This window comes from Vulpes lagopus, chromosome 7 (assembly GCF_018345385.1).
Source record: "Vulpes lagopus strain Blue_001 chromosome 7, ASM1834538v1, whole genome shotgun sequence".
In the NCBI taxonomy this organism is placed as follows: domain Eukaryota; kingdom Metazoa; phylum Chordata; class Mammalia; order Carnivora; family Canidae; genus Vulpes; species Vulpes lagopus.
The window spans coordinates 11,304,545-11,323,362 of NC_054830.1; the positions used below are offsets into that span (position 1 = coordinate 11,304,545).

General features: G+C 51.7%; 1 protein-coding gene across 2 annotated transcripts; it reads right to left on the reverse strand.

Moving 5' to 3' along the window:
* Positions 1-707: 707 nt before the first annotated feature.
* AKAP8 (A-kinase anchoring protein 8) lies at positions 708-18,634 on the reverse strand. Of its 2 annotated transcripts, none has more exons than XM_041763537.1 (14): positions 18,490-18,634; positions 16,014-16,052; positions 14,522-14,554; positions 13,772-14,048; positions 12,810-13,305; positions 12,186-12,315; positions 11,907-11,953; positions 10,750-10,783; positions 8,722-8,809; positions 6,267-6,408; positions 5,873-5,966; positions 5,297-5,427; positions 4,146-4,241; positions 708-2,424 (listed from the first exon to the last, which is right to left on the reverse strand). In XM_041763537.1, exons 1-14 carry the CDS (start codon positions 18,506-18,508, stop codon positions 1,954-1,956), a joined length of 2,097 nt encoding a protein of 698 aa, XP_041619471.1. In that variant the 5' UTR covers positions 18,509-18,634; the 3' UTR covers positions 708-1,953. The 2 variants fall into 2 exon arrangements, with proteins under 2 accessions (XP_041619471.1, XP_041619470.1); XM_041763536.1 differs by lacking the exon at positions 18,490-18,634 and adding an exon at positions 17,908-18,256.
* Positions 18,635-18,818: the final 184 nt, after the last annotated feature.

The following is an 18,818-nucleotide window of genomic DNA, read 5'->3' on the forward strand; positions in this document are numbered from 1 at the left end:
GAGCCACCGAGGCACCCCTAACCTTTTTAAAGGTGCTCTGTAAAGCTCATGGCCCCTGGTGTCTCACAGATCTGGATACTTTTTTTTAATAAAGACTTTATTCATGAAACAGGCAGAGACAGAGGCAGAGGGAGAAGCAGACTCCTCACAGGGAACCCAATGCGGGACTCAATCCCAGGACCCCAGGATCACGCTGAGCCAAAGGCAGATGCTCAACCACTGAGGCACCCAGGTGCCCCCAGATCTGTGGACTGATTTGGGTTATCTATACATCTTTGCTAGGGGACTCTAAAAGTTACTCTAACTGCCCCTGCAAGTGGGAAGTGACCTAAGTGAGGGACCTTGTTTATTCCCGTCCCTTCTGGGGACAGAAGGGCACCCCTTTGTGGAATCCAAGTAGTTACTCCCATCTTGGGGGAGGGGGGCCTGGTAAGCTCAGTGTAGAAGTAAAACGATTCATGTCCTTTCACACTGGGTGGGAGACGAAGAACCACACTGAAATGGAGATTTAATGGTGGGCCTTGGATCACATTTACAAGAGAACAGAGCAGTTTCATAGTTTTGTTATCCTTGAGGCTACTGGTGTTCAACGGCACCAGCTTTTTTGCCTCAAGAGAAGCAGCTTCAAAGAGCACACGCAACCTGTGTCCAAGGCACATCTGTGTAGTAGCGGCGACGAGCGCAGACAATTCAGAGACACCGTTTTCTTGCGTACTGAGCAATTTATTTGTTTCTAGTTCTTATATTGACTTTTCATAAATATCCATCTCACATCTCCAATAAAGGCCCTTGAGAGCAGGGCCCATCTCTTACTTTTATTGTGAATTAGCACCTGGAACACAGTAGATGCTCGACTCTTTTACCATCTAGTAAATTCCCTCTGGCCAATGCTTCCCCAAATGAGACCGTTCAGGGGTTTGCAGGGAAACAGACCCAGCAGTATCATTTCAAAAGGGAAGCATCTCCCACTTCCTTTGATTATATGAAAGTCTAACTGTTGCTTGCTACCCTCTTAACACGTGCTAGCTCGCTTTTCTTTCTCACAGATTCAGAAAACCTCCAAAGGAATAGTATCTATTTGAAATGTATTTATTTCACTATATTCATTTCTTACAGGTAGCATCTATCTATGGCAATTTAGTTTGTTTTCCATTCATGAGAGTGACACCAAGTTTTCTTTTTAAATACGGTTAAGTAGTAGTAACTCAGTTTAAAGGGAAACAAAAGCAAAAAACCCTGAAGTAACAGAGGTGGAACAAAAATGAGGTAAAAACGAAAAAAAGAACAAAAAAACCTCCAAACTAGAAAGGTGATTCAAAGACTAAAGATTGGGAAAATAATGCCCTAGGCAAAATGTCCTCATTCTTGAGGGGCAAGAGGGAGGGCTTCCAAGGGTGCAGGTCTGTTAGATTCAGGAGGCCTTTGAACAGAGTTCACCAATGTGACAGAGCCAACGTCGCAGTAACAAGATCCTGCTACATCTTGTGAGGATCACATACCCATACGCGGTGTGCTACCAAAGCAGGTCAAAAACTGAAGCCAAAGCAAATTCTTAAATCTTAAAAAAATCCTTTATAAAGCAAGATATATCCTAGTATTAAGCTGGTCTCAGGGGAAAAAAAAATAATATAAAGGGCATTCAGCCAGTAGCTGTATTTAACAAGCAAAATATCATCAAAATCTAATGATCCAACTTTTATTATTCCAACTGCAGTGTAGCGACGTCACAGCCACTTGGGGGGAATGTACAACTTCCGCAGCCTTCACACCACGGCAGAAAGCCATACAACTTTAAAGATAAGCCCATGAGGTACACTTTTTTGAAGGAAATGGCTGGGTCTCTTCACCAAGGTTTCCAGCATGTTCCAGTAACACACACCCCAGTTCTGCTTACAAACAAAAGGAGAAAGAGCAATGCATTATGAAATCCATCCCTTGCCACAGGGAGGTGGGTCATTCCGTGGGGGTGACATCTTTGGGCTCTGCCTCAGTCTGTTCTGCTTTGGTTTCTGTGACCGGCGGGGCAGGAGCTGCGCCCCTCACCGCGCCGTCCACTGCGCCGTCCGTCTCTGCCACCACCTCCTGCTCTTCACCTGTGGCTTCGGTGGTTTCACCTCCAGCCTCTGCGTTGGCGTCACCCTTCTCTGGAGCTGCGCCACATGGTGTCTCCACTTCCACCAGCTGCTCAGAGTGGGGACTGTGAGTTGCCTCGGCTGCATCCACGGGGCCTTGCCCTTCGGGTGGCGTGTCACTGCCTTCTGGGGCCGGTGCCCCCTCCCCATCTACTGCTCTCACTGCTGCTGTGATGACCTCAGCCAACACCTCTGCGGCCACCTCCTCGGGCGTCTCCTCCTTCTCACCTCCTAAAGTGTCATCTCCTTCGATTTCTGGGTCGACGGCTTCGCTAGTGAAAGGGTCTTCACCCTGGCCAAGAGGAGCAACAGGTCAGTGCAAAGGTGAGACAAGGGGCCCAGGTTGCTGGGAGTCAGGGTTTTGACGCTGAGCAGCCAACGGGAGAAACCCTTTCAGCTACGGCAGGTGAGTGCATCCCACAGGGGCTCAGCGCCTTCGGCTTCCCGGAAGAGCCTTACGGCAACCATTTTTGCATCTTTACACTTTTATTGTCTTACTTAGTTAGCTAAGGCCTGGAGTACAAATAAAGGGCTGAGTCAAGGGCTGTTCTTGTTTTCAGCACTAGTAATTTTGATATTTACAGTGGGTTTTTGAAAAATGTACTTTTCCCTCCCCCTTCAAAGACTTTTTAGGATGAAGTATTTACAAATATTTACTACAGCTGCCTACCTGCCCCCCCCCCCACACTGTTCTGCATTTTTCATTCAAGCACATAATGGTGAAGAAGTTTAAAAAGACCTAGGATTTCTTAACCCAATTAAAACAAAAAAGCCTCATAACAGAAGTTATGACTATTTACAATTTTAGCTTCATTTATTTTATTTTTTAAAGATTATTTATGTGTTTATTAATGAGAGAGAGAGGCAGAGACACAGGCAGAGGGAGAAGCAGGCTCCACGCAGGGAGCCTGACGTGGGACTTGATCCTGGGTCTCCAAGATCAGGCCCTGGGCCGAAAGCAGCACCAAACCACTGAGCCACCAGGTCTACCCAATTTTAGCTTCATTTAAAAGCACACAGCCCTGGTTACGGTTACAAGGGTGCCCCATTCTGCAGATAAGAAGAGTCAGCAACTTGCCCAAGGCCACACAACTACTGAACTCCTGTCAGGACACAGAAGTCAAACTTAGACTAAAAATAAAAACTGTCTCTGCGGGCACTGAGGCGGACACTTGACGGGATGAGCACTGGGTGTTTTTCTGTATATTGGTAAATTGAACACCAATAAAAATTAATTTATAAAAAAAAACAACTGTCTCTGGCTTAGAAAATATAAACATCACTGGTAGATTAGCAAATAGGTTTTAAAATGCAGTATTTAGGGGGTGCCTGGTTGGCTTAGGGGAGCACGCGACTCTTGATCTCTCTGAGCAGCCAACGGGGGTCAGGAGTTCGAGCCCCACATTAGGTGTGGAGATAACTTGAAGAAAAAAATTTTTTAAATAAATTCAATAAAATTAAAACCAAAAACACAGGGATGCCTGGGTGGCTCAGTGGTTGAGTGTCTGCCTTTGGCTCAGAATGTGATCCCGTGGTCCTGGGACTGAGTCCCACATTGGGCTCCCTGCATGGAGCCTGCTTCTCCCTCTGCCTATGTCTCTGCCTGTGTCTCTGCCTGTGTCTCTCATGAATTAATAAAATAAATCTTTATACACACACACACACACACACGTCTCTCTCTCCAAACACACTGACCAGGCCTGACTCTTAAATTGGTTGCTCTTTCTGGCTTCTTTCCTGGACAACTATCAGCTAACTTGGATTTTTCTGTGAGCATCTTGGCATCATTGCTCAGTACTTCGTGGATATTCAAGGTTTCTCATGGTGAGCCCGCAACCATGCCCACAAGTGGGGAATCACAGGAAATCCATTGTTGTGGAATTCCCACTCATGATACATTCTTCAAAACAATCCGAACTGCTAAATACTGCACTCTGGATGCAACTCCATACTTGCAGAGTTCATCCTGCATCCCAAAAGTTTTTCCCATAAACTGCACTCCTCAGCACAAACCTTGAGGTATTTTTCCAGCATCTTCACTATGTGTCTGTTGTTCAAAACACTCTTAGCCACATGAAGACTGGTCTTCTTGAACTGTTCAGCAGCCAACTGTAAAGGAAACCAAACATGGACTTTGACACATGGTGTGCGCAGAGGAGCGAGCAAACAGACTGGCCAGGCTGTACCGAGTTGCCCCGGGAGCAGCCCTAGACAAAAAAATGACTACCACCTCTCTTCACCATGGCAGATCCTGCAATGCCAGGGTCTGAGAATGAGAGAAAGAAGGCCCTGGAGGGACACTGGAGCTCAGACTATGAAACAGCACAGAGAAGCCTGATAATCTTAAGAGACAGAAGAACAGGCACAACACTGACATCCAGTACCTTGTGCAGGAGCAAGGCAAGCTTTTTCTTTTTCAGTTCTTTGAGTTCTAGTGACTTTACCAGTAAAATCAGCAGCAGAAGTAGGAATGCTGCAACTATTTGGCTGTTTAGAGCTCAAGCCATTCAAAGGATAATCCCTTGTTTGTACAGTGCTCGGTGGACGAGCTTTCATGAGGTAGGAGATGTGTGGGCAGCACTCAGGACAGGCGGTGAGAGCCCATGGGCCAGGCATGGCCATGCCCATGCCTTCCATCTGGACTCTGGCCGCTCTAGCCCATGAGCAGCACACCTGAGGTGTTAGAGATCTCGTGTCCCACCAAGCCCGAAACATTTGCGATTTGACCCTTTGTAAGAGATCTGCTGATACCCTGAGCTACATACACATTTAGCCACAGGCCCCAACGGCTAGTGAAGGCCCAGTTAGTTCTTGACTCTGGGTCCCCCAGGCCACTGTGCTCTTCTTAACGACCCTCAGCCCCTGCTTCTGGGAAATCCAGTTTGTCAGGAACTGGGAAATTTCCCTGTGTGGTTTATAGGGAACATTTTTAACATTTTTTAAGGAGAGTTTCAGCTACTCTATGTAAAGTCAACCTCCAGCAACACACTGTTTCACATGATACTAGAAACTGGGACACCTCCTACAGCCCGCTGATGAAATCATAGTCGGTGGAACCTGTCAAGAGCCCCTGATCAGCTAACATTCCCCACAAGACACAGAAGGCTCTGAACATCACTGCCAGAGGCCTGGAAGTGCTGGCCAGGCCTGAAGAGGGGACTCACCCTGCGGTTGTGATTGTGGTCCACCGAATGCAGGTGCCGTTGGAGGAGCTGATGCTGCGCAGGGATTAGCATGTCACAAGCCAGGCAGTGAGCAGCCTCTATCTTCTTGAAAAAGTGTTCCTGGCCAATCCCTGTAGATACAACCCAAGTCTGGTGTGATCCGGGACAGCAGGCAGGTGATGCTCTCCTCCTGCTCCCCAGAAGGGCTCCCATTTTCTCCTGGTAGTCCATGAGGACTAGGTTGGGAGAGAATCTGTGGGGTCATCACCCGCCCTCCAGCATGACTGTGTGGATGGAAGCACCTCCACATCTGGGGGTTTTATTCTTCAACTTTTCTCATCCCTCTGGTCATTTCTCTTCAAAAAAGGAAGACCTCAGAAAGCTTCATATCAGTCCAATAAGCAGCCAGTAGAGCTGGGACATTCATCAGGCCACACTTACGGGCTTTATATTGCGAGGCAGCCTGGCTGAGGGTCTTCCTGTCACATTCTCAGCAGCCCTGTGTTGGGCTGGCTTTGTACCCAGCTGCACGCCTTAGCAGCATGTGGAATAGTGCACCCCAGGATCCTGACTCACCTTTGAAAGGATCTGGTTTGGGCTTCGTGCTTTCCTTCTCCATCAACTCCTGCCGCCGCTTCTCAATCTTCTTATTCCTGTTCACAATATACTCCTAGAGGAGATGGCACCAAATGAAACGAGGACAGGGTGCTGTATGTGCCTGACTCTCAGTTCACCCAGGGCAGCTGCCAAGCCCCCAGCAGAGGATGGCCCGGTCTCAGCAGCAACGTGGGCCGAACTCATGGGAACTACAATGGCCACAGCGCTTGGGTCTCCCTCTGACCCGGGACTTGTACGCTGTTATTGTGGAAAGTCCAGGCCTCTTATTTCCCTCCCCTTTCCCTTCTCTGTAGGGATCGGATTCCTATAGGACCATCAGGAAACACTCTGACAGAGGCTAAGTGTGCTTTACCTGGAGGAATTCCACTGTCTTGTCAGGGAGTTTGGTACTTATAAACCTCAGTGTCTCTTTGTGAAATTTGCTCTGTAGATGTTTCTGGATTTCTTCATCTTCAAAACTACGAAACTTGCACACAGAACAGGCAAACTGAATCCTGGAAAAGATAAAAAGAGCAATGAGTAGGAATAACCATGGGGATCCTGGGGTGGCTCAGCGGTTTGGCACCCGCCTTTGGCCTAGAGCATGATTCTGGAGACCCGAGATCGAGTCCCACATCGGGCTCCCTGCATGAAGCCTGCTTCTCCCTCTGCCTGTGTCTCTGCCTCTCTCTCTCATGAATAAATAAATAAAATCTTAAAGAAAAAAAAAAAAAAGGAATAACCAGCTCATCTCTGGTCAGAATGGAAACAAGATAGTAATTTCTGTACCCAGGCTTCTGATTGTGTGAGGCATCATAGTAAGTTGCCTCAGGTCTCCCCATTCCAAGAACGGGGGTAAATCTTGCAAGTGTTTCAGGAAAAGGATTCATGCACCCCATCAGTCTTTTTGGCCCAAAGTTCCACAAGAGAACACCCAAAAGTGGAGACTTTCCAAACTGTGGACTACCTAAAAGCCCCAAACCACTGCTCTGGGGGTGTAGTACCTAACTCCATTAACTTCTTTCTATAGCCACCAGGATAATACAGGGTAACCTCATTTTAATGTGAAGGAGTAATTCCTGAAGGCCTTCCACAGCTTAAAATTCACAAAACCCAAGACCAATTTTCCCATGGGACTCCACATAAAGCCCTATCATATCAAATTCTGTGGCTAGAAACTGACATCTTGGGGTGCCTGGGTGGCTTAATCAGTTAAGCTCTGTCTCTGGCTCAGGTCGTGGTCCTGAGGTCCTGGGATTGAGCTCCACATTGAGCTCCCTGCTCAGTGGGGGGCCTGCCCCTCCTTCTGCCTGTTGCTCCCCCCCTTGTGCTCTATCAAATAAATAAAATATTTTGGAAAAAAACTCAAAAAACCAAAAAAATCTGACATCTCTTTGTTGCTTACTTTAAATTTTTTTTTTAAGAAAGATTTATTTATTTATTTATTCATGAGAGACACAGAGAGAGGCAGAAACACAGGCAGAGGGGAAGCAGGTTCCCTGTAGGGAGCTCGATTCGGGACTCGATCCACCAGGATGATCCAGGATCACACCCTGAGCCAAAGGCAGATGCTCAATGGGAGCCACCCAGGTGCCCCATGTTGCTTACTTTCAAAACCTCACAAATGCAATCATGCTGTAAGGCAAGAGGAGAGTAGCCTGCAGAGCCCTACGTCCCCACAGTGGGGCGCCACTTCCCTTGGCTCTGGGCTAACAGCACAGGCCCTGGGGCACTCAGGATTCCTCAGGTACCAACACAAGACTCCTTCCTGCCAGGTCCCAATGCCTGGCTTCTGACCTCTGGAAAAGGCACAAGACGCTTATGTTTGCACATACGCCTAACAGAAAAGTGAAAAGAAAGCTCTGGGACCCTATGTGTACCAAAGAAGTGCAGGGTTCGTGACTCTTGCTGCATCTTTACCTCCCCTGTGACAATTTCTCCTAGTCTCTTTGAGGACCCTCCATTGCTAGGGTGGAGTCTAAAGATTCCTTCCAGAACAAAAAAAAGTCATCTCAGTTCTCCTGGGGCATGAAAATAATCTAGCCATCATATATTCATCTGTTTGAAAAACAAGCATTTTGATGACTTTCTGTTTAACACTCGGAAGCACCTACCTTCCATTCAGTTCCTGGCTTTGTCTCTGCTGTTGGTTGTTTTACTAATGTTTCTTTTGCATTTCTTTGCACAGGGAAAGCACAACCTGATCTGAGCTTTAGGAGCAAGGACTGCCCCTCAAGTCAGAAGGAGAGCCTGTGCATTAAGAAATAGCCACAGGCAGTCAAGGCCAGAGCAACCTAGGGCTCCCATGGCCACCAGTGATTTACATATCTAGTCACCAGCACCTGATCACTGGAAAGGCTGAGAGGCACATGGTGCAGTCACACCAACACCCTTTGCACTTTTGCCATTCTTTTCCATTTAGAGACAAGATTTGTAAGGCAACATCCCTGCATATGTAACTGTCACGGTAACTTCAGAGGTGGTCTGGATTTGGGCAAGACACCCAAAGCACTTTCTTAGCAGCTCTGCTGAACAAAGTTCACCTGTCTGGGGTGACAGATAAGAGCCAGGGACAAGGAAACTCCCCACAGGGGAGCCAGAGAGCCCCCTGCTGGACACAGGCCTCAAAGACTCAGTGGAAGATTGGAATGCCATCTATCCGTGTTCCCCAAGTTTTGCATCTCTGGATCTGAGCGGGATTTCCAAACAGACTCCAGAGGCCAATCAAACTGGCTGCCCCTGCACTGTCAGGTTAAGGTGGATGAACTCAGGAGAACCGGGACAACGCTCAGCTTCCAGCCAAGCTCCTACCTCACCGGCCTCCTCACCTGTCAGCCGCTCGGTCTCGCATTCGGTCTCTCCTCCTTTGCTTTTCTCTTCTCTTCTTTACTTCATCATCCTCATCGTCCTTCTCTCCTGCAACAGAGAAGTTCCTTCGAGATGCCCTGAGGACCCTGCAGAGGAGCTGAGCAGCAGGGCCTCAATGGCGGCCACAGCTCGGCCACCACACCCTGTACCTGCTGCCACCACACACGGCAGGGCCAGGACAGCCTGAGGCACCGGCACCAACAGTCTGTCCAAGGCTCCCCACAGGGATGGGCCTCTGATGCCGAATCCTTGGGAGTTCCCAGGGAGTCACCTTACCCCCTCCCCATGGCCTGATACAGCTGGGATGGCCAGGGAGCTGGCCCGCCCATCCCACTCACACCGTGGCCCACCTGCCTGTCCTTCCCTATCCTGCTTTTCCAATCCAGTGCCCTACCACTGGGTCTTCTCCCAAAGTCACTTAAGGAGAGAGAGAAGCAGTTCTTCCCAGATAAAAGAGGCAGCAGCTGGAAGGCCTCAGAAAATAAAGCAAGCCACTCTACCGCCCTCCGTCCCACCTCTAGGTGGACCATGACGACAGTTCCGTCAGCCTCCTCTGAACTAGGGCCTCAGCAGGTCTGACAGTCCTTGCTGGCCCAAACTCTATCTTCCACTCACAAAAACCGTCCATCTAGGGCTTTCCCAGGGCTATGAGGGAAGCAGTCCTAGAAACAAAAGTGGGAAGAGACCAACTGGTCCTCCGTCGTCCCCAGGGCCAGTGCAGGAGCTCCTCCGAGAGCTGTGCAGCCCAGCGTCCCAGCGTGAGGCCAGGCCAGGCCATGGCGGCTCAGGGCCAGGGCCAGACACTGAGGAAAGGTTGGATAAGCATCTGAACTGTAACCCCTACCCCTGATGCCAGTCACGAGACTGTCCCACGAAGATGGCGACCGGCGTGCGCTGCTCAGAAGCCTCTCAAAAGGGCGTGTGGGGTTTTTGGCAAGAGGTCACTGCCTGAAACTATTACTGCTGTTTAATAGCAAAGTCATCCCGGGTAGGCAGCAGGACCTGTGCGCAATAAACATGTCACCTTTGCTTTAGCATTTGCCCTGCTGCACGAGCTGCTAAATGCTCTGCGTGGTCCCAAGCTACAGGCATAACTGCTTTAGTAAATGAGGTGAGAGGGCCTTGGTGGGTTGGCTCAGCCTAAACACACAGGAGAAGGAGCATCTATGCCAGGGGCCTGCAAGTTTATGGGAGCAGAGCCACAAAGGAGCCAGCGTGTGATTCTTGGGGAAAACCAGCTATGGGCAGACCCATGGAAACAGGAAAAGAAACAAATGGCTTGTGGGTAAGTTCAAGGCCACGCTGTCTCAGGCTGCTTCTCTATGTTCCCCCCAACAAGGTTTAACTTTGCTCTGCTCTTGCCGCTTACTTTGGGCTCTTGGGTCCCCTATAAGGGCACTGGTGAGCCCTGCTGAGCAGTGATGGTCTCTGGAGGATCCTGGGCTTGGGTGTACCTGACTGGCCTCCCCTCCCCACAACCAGCTCCCAACCCGGGCATGTTTCTGAACTCTGTCCCACACAGCAGAGAGCGCTGCTGCTGTCAGCATCCCCACCACAGAGGCTGAGGGCACAACCCTGGGCTGGCAACTGAGGAAAGTGTGAAAAGAAGCCCAGGAAAAGACAGTACAGGGACCTGCACTGGCCAGTAAGTAACAGAGAAGATGGGCTAGAGTATGCCTCTTCTGTTCTTTCTTGCATTTCTGAGACTCTCCCTTCCCTACCACTGCAAGCTGTTGCAGATACTCAGGAATGAGTTTTCCCTCTCCACAGCCTGCCTCAAGTGAGGCAAACAGACCTGTTTCCAGCAAGTGTTGCTCTAAGCCTCAGGGTGGGCATCATGGCCAAGGCCCAGCCAGTGGCCACAGCCCCTCTTCTGCCCTGAGCCACCAGTCCCTCCATCCAGGCCCCAGGCTTGCTCAGAAGGCCAGCCCAGCTGGAAGCGGGGCACACAGGAAAGCAAGCTCAAAGAGACACCGAGTGATGCCTACCTCTCTGCCTCCCGGGGTCGAAGAATTCATCCTCCTGAAAAAGGGCACACACAAAGTCGGGCTATGAGGTAGAGTTTCCAGAACCCTCCACAACTGACCCAGCACCCTGCCACCACCTGGTCATAATATGTCAGGACAAGTCCCAGGGCGGTGGAAGAGGCTGTGTGTCCTGTCACCGCTCTTGGTTGCCTTCTGAGATTCTGTAATGACCAATGTGCTTTTTTATTAAAGTCACTGGCCCTTTTCCAGTTATTTCTACAGCCAAAGAACCACCCTGGCAAACAAACGCGCACCTGCACAGTTCTGCAGTGGGAGCACCGATGGCCCATTCGTCCGCTCTATGTCAAGAGACTCTGACTGGTGGGATGCCAGTTCCAGCACTCTTTACCGAAAAGGGGCTTTATCAAGTTCCTGGCCATCTGTTCGTATTTATTGATGGTGGTAACAAACCAGGTGTAGATTAAAAAACAATACAACTGAAAATCGAAACACAGTCCTGTTTCTTAGGCATTGGGCTCAAGGTTAAAATAGGTCACCAGCAGAGACAGATTCCCAGAATCAAGATCAAAGCAAGCCCAACAGAGAGTAAGTGAGACTCGCTGATAACAGCTGGAAAGACACTGTATCCTGCCCACCCCAGAGCTGACCATCAGAAGTACTTGGTCGAAGCCTTCATACACCCAGGTCTCCAGGCCATATCCCAGACACAGGTCAGAACTTACAGGGGCAGCAAGGGCTTACCACCTAGGTGCTTGTGCAGTCATGGCTCAGAGGGCCTTATATGCCTTTCTCCTGCACCTGGTATTAAGGGCTGAGCGACAAGGAGGCAGCTCAGCACCAGCACAAGGCTGGCAGTACCTGAGTCTTCAGCCTGAGCCCACACAGCCCACGGCACTTACCACACGTGTGGCCCACGCCCATCACTGAGGACGTGAGAGCGGCTGGGGAGAGGGATGGGAATTTCCTTGGGAAGAGAAGGATTGTTACTAGTACAAAACTCTTAGAATCCTAGCTGCAAGTCAGGCTATTAAATACAATCACAAAGTGGTCAAGTCTACCATAGACGCTGTTGCTGCCTCTTTGGAAGAAAGGCTAACGCAAAGGAAAAATCCCACGCTACAGAAACAAAGGAGGGTGACCAGCGAAGATGGACTTACACCCCTGAATTCTTCATCTCCTGACCGGAAGTCAGCAGCTCCATCATCTACCAGACACAAAGAAGAGGGAAAGTCAGCCCCTTGGAGATTGGCCCACTCCGTTTCACCCTCCCCAGCTTGCCATCCAGGGTGACCGTGCTTGTCCTGACTGCAGTGGGGGCTGCAGGAGCGCAGAGGACACGTGCCACCCTCGAGTTCAACACCTGTCCACTGTACACATGGGTAGGCAGAGCACCAAGCACGAAACAGACTCATTTTACGAAACCACCCAGGGCCTACCGTTTTCGGAAAAATCTCCTTCGCTGTCAGCCCGGGCCAATTTGGCATCTGGCTCATCGTAGATCTGCAACTGCTTCCGTTTCCTGCCCATGCCGTCTGGGCCGCAGCGGTCAAACCCTCTCCGCCTGGGCTACAGACACAAGCACATCCGATGTACCGCTTACCCGGACCATTAAGATACCCCAGAAAAACGGAGAACAGAGAAGTTGTAAGATCAGAGATCAGAGGCAGAAAAGATCTTTTCAGGAAACGAAGATGATAGAGTCGAGCCCCACCCCCACCCCCAATGGAAGAAGTCAAGACACAAAAGGCCACGTGTTATATGATTACATTCGTAAGGAAGGTCTGGGAGAGGAAGCTCTCCAAAGAAAAAAGCAGACTGGCACTTGCCAAGTACAGAGGAGGGGACCAGGACTGGGAAGTACTGCTAGTGACAGTGGTTTGCATCTTTTCTGGTTGACGGCAATGTCGTAAAACTAGATGGTGGTGATGGCTACACAATTCTGTACGTTTTTACTAAAACCCGAACTGTGCACTTAACAATGGGCGAATCGTACGGGATACAAATTTATCTCCATAGAGTTGTTGGCAAAGAAGGCAGATTACAACTTCCGGAGGGCTTACCCGATCCCTCATCCGCGTCTGTGACCGGCCACATCCATAGGGTACTGAGTTGTCATAACCGCCGGCCCCCTGCATGCCCATCACACCGAAGTCGGGGGCCATGGACTGGGAGAACAGGGAAGGAGGCGGCCTGCTGGGGGAGGGGCCGCCAAGGCCCCGTCCACCCACATAGTTCAGCTCTGGCCAGGGAGCAGACAGGGGCTCCGAAGAGGCCGAGGGTGGCATGAAAGGGTCGCTGCGCATGAAGGTGCTGGGGTTGCTCCGGTCCTGGAAGCGGCCCTGGCCCTGGCCCTGGCCCCGGCCCCGCATGAAGCCATCAAGGGAGCCCCGCTCACGGGCTGGGTCCCGGCAGTCGCCATACTGACTGCTAAAGCCACCATTTCGGTCAGGCATGGGGTCAAAGTCATAATCGTAGCTATAGCTGGGACGATAGGGATGGTGCTCCGGGAGGCAAGACCTGGAGTCATAGGACTCGTACGACTGGAAGCGGAAGGAGCTGCAAAGGAAGCAGAACCGTCACTACACTCTAGGCACAAGCCCAAGCCTCCTGCAAAGCTGGCTTCCCAACATTCAGAACAGCACTCCACGCTGCCACACAGCCCTCCTAAATAGTCCGAAGGCAAAACAGAAAAATAACCCCCCTGAACATTGTTGATGAAGTACAGAGCCCTTGACCACAAAAACGAGAGAGTCTACAGGTACCTGAAGCAGAAATAAGGAACCTAGCACACTAGCTAGTTTAGCCAACAGTCATACCTTAAACCCAATCACTCCGGACTCCAACTAGTCCTATCACAATGACCGCCCCAATAACTGCCCGACTCAACTACTCTGCACACAGGAGGGAGTTGTGGAAAAGCCCTCCCTGGAAGACGGGGTGCCCACTGCCACCTGCACAAAGCTGGGGTATGTGTGTGTGTCTGTGATAAGATCCCCAGGGAAGGGTTCGGATCCATAATCACCTCTCCCGGTCCTGCATGCCCTCCCCACCGCCGCTGCTCCCGCCCCTGCCTCCTTCCTTGGACATCATGTCCAAACGCTGGTTGATCTTGGCAATGAGAGAGTCAGAATTGTCGGTGCATGGTTCTGGGCCATAAGAAGCCATGTGGACGGCAGGGCCCCCAGCTCCCAGGCCATCGCTGGCCTTGGTGGTCTCCCACGAGGCTGGGCCATAGCTGTAGGACGCTCCTGTGGTGACGCTGGTATTCTGGGCTCCATAGTAATTGTAGTTTTCATAACCTGCCATACGAAAGAAGAGCCAATAAGATATCAGCAGCCACAAGGTAAGTCTACAGCAGACACGTCTGGGGAGAAGCACCCCACTACTCATATGAAGGAAGAGCATCAAGGAACCATGCTGTCATCACCCCACACTGTGCACATCACCTGCCAAAAGGCAGGAAGAGAAGGGCAGGGGCACAGCCTCAGCAATGAGTGGTGGGTTTTCTGTCCAGATCCAAATCTTGTTCCCCATCCAAAGCCAGAGGTGGCTGAGAGCCCACAGGTGGCAGGTGGAGCTGCTGCTTCCAGAATAGAACCACAACCCCCAGCTTCCAGGAAGTTCTTGAGGATGCCCAGACCTGCCAAGCCTTCAGGAGAGCTATGAGCACAGCTAGAATGGGAGATGGGGATGGGAGGTCCCTGTATCCCAAACCTTCTGTACAGCTGACCCGAGGCTTTCTTGCCCACCCACAGACACCCAGAGGGCCTACCTTGCCAGCTGGCCACACCAGTTCCATAGGCACCTTAGGGAAACAAAACACACAAGAGCTTTGCATACTGAGTTCAAAGTACCTGAAACAGTCTATGACAATTGTCACCTCATTCTACTATCCACAGGTTCAGGGCTGTTGTGGGAAGCACCCCTGGTTGTCCATTAAGGCCAGGAATGGCTGAGACCCACTAGCTGTAAAACTCATTTCCTAAAGAGCACTCAACTAAGCATAACCAAGACTTCTCTTGTAGGCAAGCCTGATCTCCCCCAACAGGACAAGCAGAAAGGACGCTGCAGCATTCCCAGGAAACGGCCGGTGAGGGCCACCAGCCAAGAGGTCAGATCCCCTGGCAGAGCCCTTCAAAAGTGCCAGTTCTTACCAGTAGCTGGAGCCTGGGCACCACTAACACGGACCATGCATCAGTGGAAAATCATGTCCCTAACTCAACTGAGCAAAGGGACATTATGTACCTTAGTGACATGGAGGGCCTCCTCCTGGAAAACTTAGCGATGGGTGAAAAAGTGACTCCACCACCCCTAATGGTGCTAGTGGCAAGTTCCCGGCTCAGAAAACAAAGAGAGCCCTCGTCCCATCCCCTGGAATAAATGCTGGCAAAAAGCAGAAAAACCTCACCACCGGGGAGAGGACATTCTGGTCCCTCAAACATACCGATCATTGTGATCTAGATTCCAGAGCAGGGCCAGCAAATAGGCCCCCACACCAAATCTAGCCCACTGCCTGTTTCTGTATGGCCGGCAAGCTAAAAATGGTTTTTACTTTTTTAAATGGTTGGGGGCAAGGGGATCAAAAGAATATTTCATGACATAGATTTTGAAAGGAAACGCATCTTTCATATATCAGAACTCACAGAACTGTGCAACCAGTGATGACTAACTCTGGATTATAATTAACAACAATGGGGACGCCTGGGTGGTTCAGTGGTTGAGTGGCTGCCTTTGGCTCAGGGTGTGATCCTGGGGTCCTGGGATCAAGTCCCACATCAGGCTCTGCATGGAGCCTGCTTCTCCCTCTGCCTGTGTCTCTGCCTTTCTCTCTGTGTCTCTCATGAATAAATAAAATCTTAAAAGACAATGTATCGACACTGACTTGCTACTGACAATAAATGTACTGAGGCAAGATGTTAATAATAAGAAAAAACTTATTATATCCTTGGCTATTTACTTAGAATAACCAAAATTCCTAAAATAAAAGCTGTCACATACAAAAATTATATTGTATGCAAATTTCAGGGACCTTACGTAATATTACTGCCACACCATCACACCCATTTTTTCATAAACATCTGTAACTTGCACTGCAGGGGAGCCAGTCAGAAAGCCCCCCAAAGCCAGAAAAAAAGTACTGTGTAGCCCTTTACAGAAAAGCTCTCTGGATCCATGGGCTAGCCCCAGTCCTCCTGTCAGCCCCCCACCAGGTTACAATCATGCTAGTGTTGGGGTGGAATCCATGCCTCCCCGTAAGGTCTTACCTTGGGTGTTGGTGGGTCCAGCACTCCATGCCCCATAGCCTGTAAAGAGAAGACATGTGAGTTAGGATCCTACTTGTCACGCCAGACAACGGGTGCTTCTGAGGTGCTCTGAGAAGCTTAAAGTGCTTGCCTTGAAGAAGAGTTTGGTGCCAGCCTCATAGGCAGAGGGCATAACCACAGTACTGTCCCTCTAAAAGTCCTTCACAGCTAGTTGATTGCATTACCACATTCCACCTATCTGTCTTTTCTATCTGCAGAAAAGAGTTGGGGGGAATAGGCTTTGGTGCCTGCTCTGCTGGTAGCCGGATGACGGACCTCGGCCAAAGCCTCAATCTGCAACTCAGGAGGACACAGGACAAGCTGACAGCTAACCCAATAGTAAGACACAGTTGTGCCTCCACCCCCCGTTCGGCTCACCTAGCAGCCATAAGTCCCCTGTAACCAAGAACAAAGTTCAGAATTTGGAGACAACAGTGCCTCTCTAGGCCTCACTTCTCTGTGACTTTGGACCATCCAATGCTCTCCTGGGCCTTCAAGTCCCAGGGCTTCAGCCTGGCCTAACGTATTGGGGCTGCACTCCTCTCTGTGGTGGTTCCTCTTGCCTCTGAGGACTCCCATGTCGGCCCTCTTCACTTCTGTGTCCCTGGAACCTCAAACAGAGCTGGGCACAGGTAGCTATCCATAACTGTCGATGATCCAACTTTTTGGAACAGGAATACCTCTCTTACTAGAACAACCTGAGCCACTAGCTAAGTGCCTAGTGTGTGCTAACACATGACAGGAACTGAGCACATGCTAGTGTCCCTGAGGGCCATTTAGAGATGGGAGAGCTCAGGCTTAGGCATTAGGGTACTTGAAATTTGCTGAAATTTGCCCTCTGCAGGCTAGTCTCCCCATGCTACATGACATGTGTACGACAGGAAGAGCAGTGACAAGTAACCAATGACGCGTGACCAACTACGAGGCACTGGTCTGAGCAAGCGTTGGCTAATCAGGTAAGCTCACAACGCCTCTTCAGATGGGTAACGTTTACCCTGTTGTACCCAGAGGCTCAAGAAGCTGTCACCTGCCCATGATCATAGAGCTGGAGAACAGAAGAACCGGGATGTGCCCTCAGATCAGATCTACGTGCCTCCTACAGCAGGAGAACAACCGTCAAGGTTCAGCAAGTCCTGAGAAGTAACTCTAGGCGGAAAAGCGATTAGGAGGATTCAGGGAGGCCCCACCATTTAAACTGAGCCTGAAGGGTTTTGGCAGATCAGAAGGGAGGGGAATAAAAGCTCTTCATGCTCAGGGTGTGCACGGGGCCGGATGACTGGCTGAAAGATCTGGTGGGAAGCCGGCGAAGAATTCTAAGACCCAGCTGAACTGAAAAAAGACCGAGAAAGCTAGGGTTGCTAGGGCAACCCAGGGCCCTGGAGACACCCAAGCACACCGTGCACCTCAGGACCTCTCTTGCAATTCCAGGTGCCGGATCCTAACACTGCCACCTTTCAAGACTGGTGCCTTCTCCAGCCGTTGTAGCAAAATGTAACTGCTTGTTTCTCCAACCTCATGTACTCGGAAAAGGACTGCACCCGCTCAAGCCCTGCCCCCCACGTATTCCAAACTTCGACTGTTCCCAGCGGGCAAACTTGGCTTCCAGCACAGAGCAAACGCCTGCTAAGAATCTCGGGTTCCGGACATCGAGCCCAGGTCGCTCGAGAAGCTCCGTCCTGCCGCAGGCCCTGAGGCCCAAGTGGGGAAGGGGGCCTATTCTCCCTTTCGCAGCCCCCAGCCACCTCCAGGGCACCGCCGCAGCGCACGTCAGGACTCCGACTCTGCACGGAGACGCCCAACACCTGACCCCCGAAGTCCTGGGTCACGCACAGGCCAGGAGCCCGCCGCGACTGACCCCTGCAGAGGCCGCGCTCAGCTCCCCGGCGCTGCATCGCGGGGCTGGCGGGGAGGGACGGCTTCCGGGACCGGCGCGACGGACCACGTGCACCGCGCGGGCCCCGCCGAGCCCCGCAGCCCGGGGACAGGCAGCCCAACTCCCTCGGCCTCCAGCCGCGGACCCCGCGCCCCACGAGCTTTCGCCGTGGCTCCGCCCCCGGGCGCCGCCATTTTGTGGCCTTCCAAAGGGGAAGGCGGGCCTCCGAGCGGCGGGGTCCACTGGCCCAGCCTCGCCGCGGCCGAGAGGGAGAAACGGCCGGCACAGCCCGAGGCGCCCCCCGAAGCCCGCCGCAGCGTCTGCCCGCCAAACCCCGCCCGCCTCCCCAAGCCTCGCCGGCCAATCCGCACGCAGCGCCCCGGGAGCGACGGCGCCGAGGTCCAATGAGCAGCGCGCGCGCGCCCCGGCCTCCTCTCCGCTCGGCCGGGTTGGAGTAACCGCGCTCCGCTGTAGGCCTCGGCCTGCAGCCTTGTACGCACCAGCGGCTGCGTCGCCTGAGCAGCGCCCGTCCGCCCCACCCCGCACCGAGGCACCCACACGAACCTCCGTAGCCCTGCTCCATGTCTTCAGCTCGGCCCGCCAGCAGCCCCTTTTTCTAGGCTGCCACAAGACGCATGCGCTCAACACACCTTCCGCCGTCCGCTACTGGAAGACCAGGAGCATACGTCACTCCTCCCGCGCCCCACCATTGGCTGGCTTTCACTGCGCACCCGCCCCTGTCGCCCCAGCGGGCCTTCCGGTTGCTTGGGCTCAGCTTTTACAGCATCTTGGGAGTTTTGGTCCGATCACGCAGTCTTACTGCGCGCAGGCGCTTCCCTCTTCCTTCCCGCCGCCAGTGCGCAGGCGCAGCCCCACCCTCCCCCGGGCCCCGC

Bases quoted from the DNA above. Each gene is read 5' to 3' on its own strand.
- AKAP8 (XM_041763536.1), bottom strand. From the start codon at position 17,944: ATGCAGCGCCGGGGAGCTGAGCGCGGCCTCTGCAGGG. The intron at 14,555-16,013 runs GTAAGACCTTAC...TGTTTCCCTAAG, and splicing joins TGGACCCACCAACACCCAAG to GTGCCTATGGAACTGGTGTG. The intron at 8,810-10,749 runs GTAGGCATCACT...TCTCTGTTGCAG, and splicing joins CGACCCCGGGAGGCAGAGAG to GAGAGAAGGACGATGAGGAT.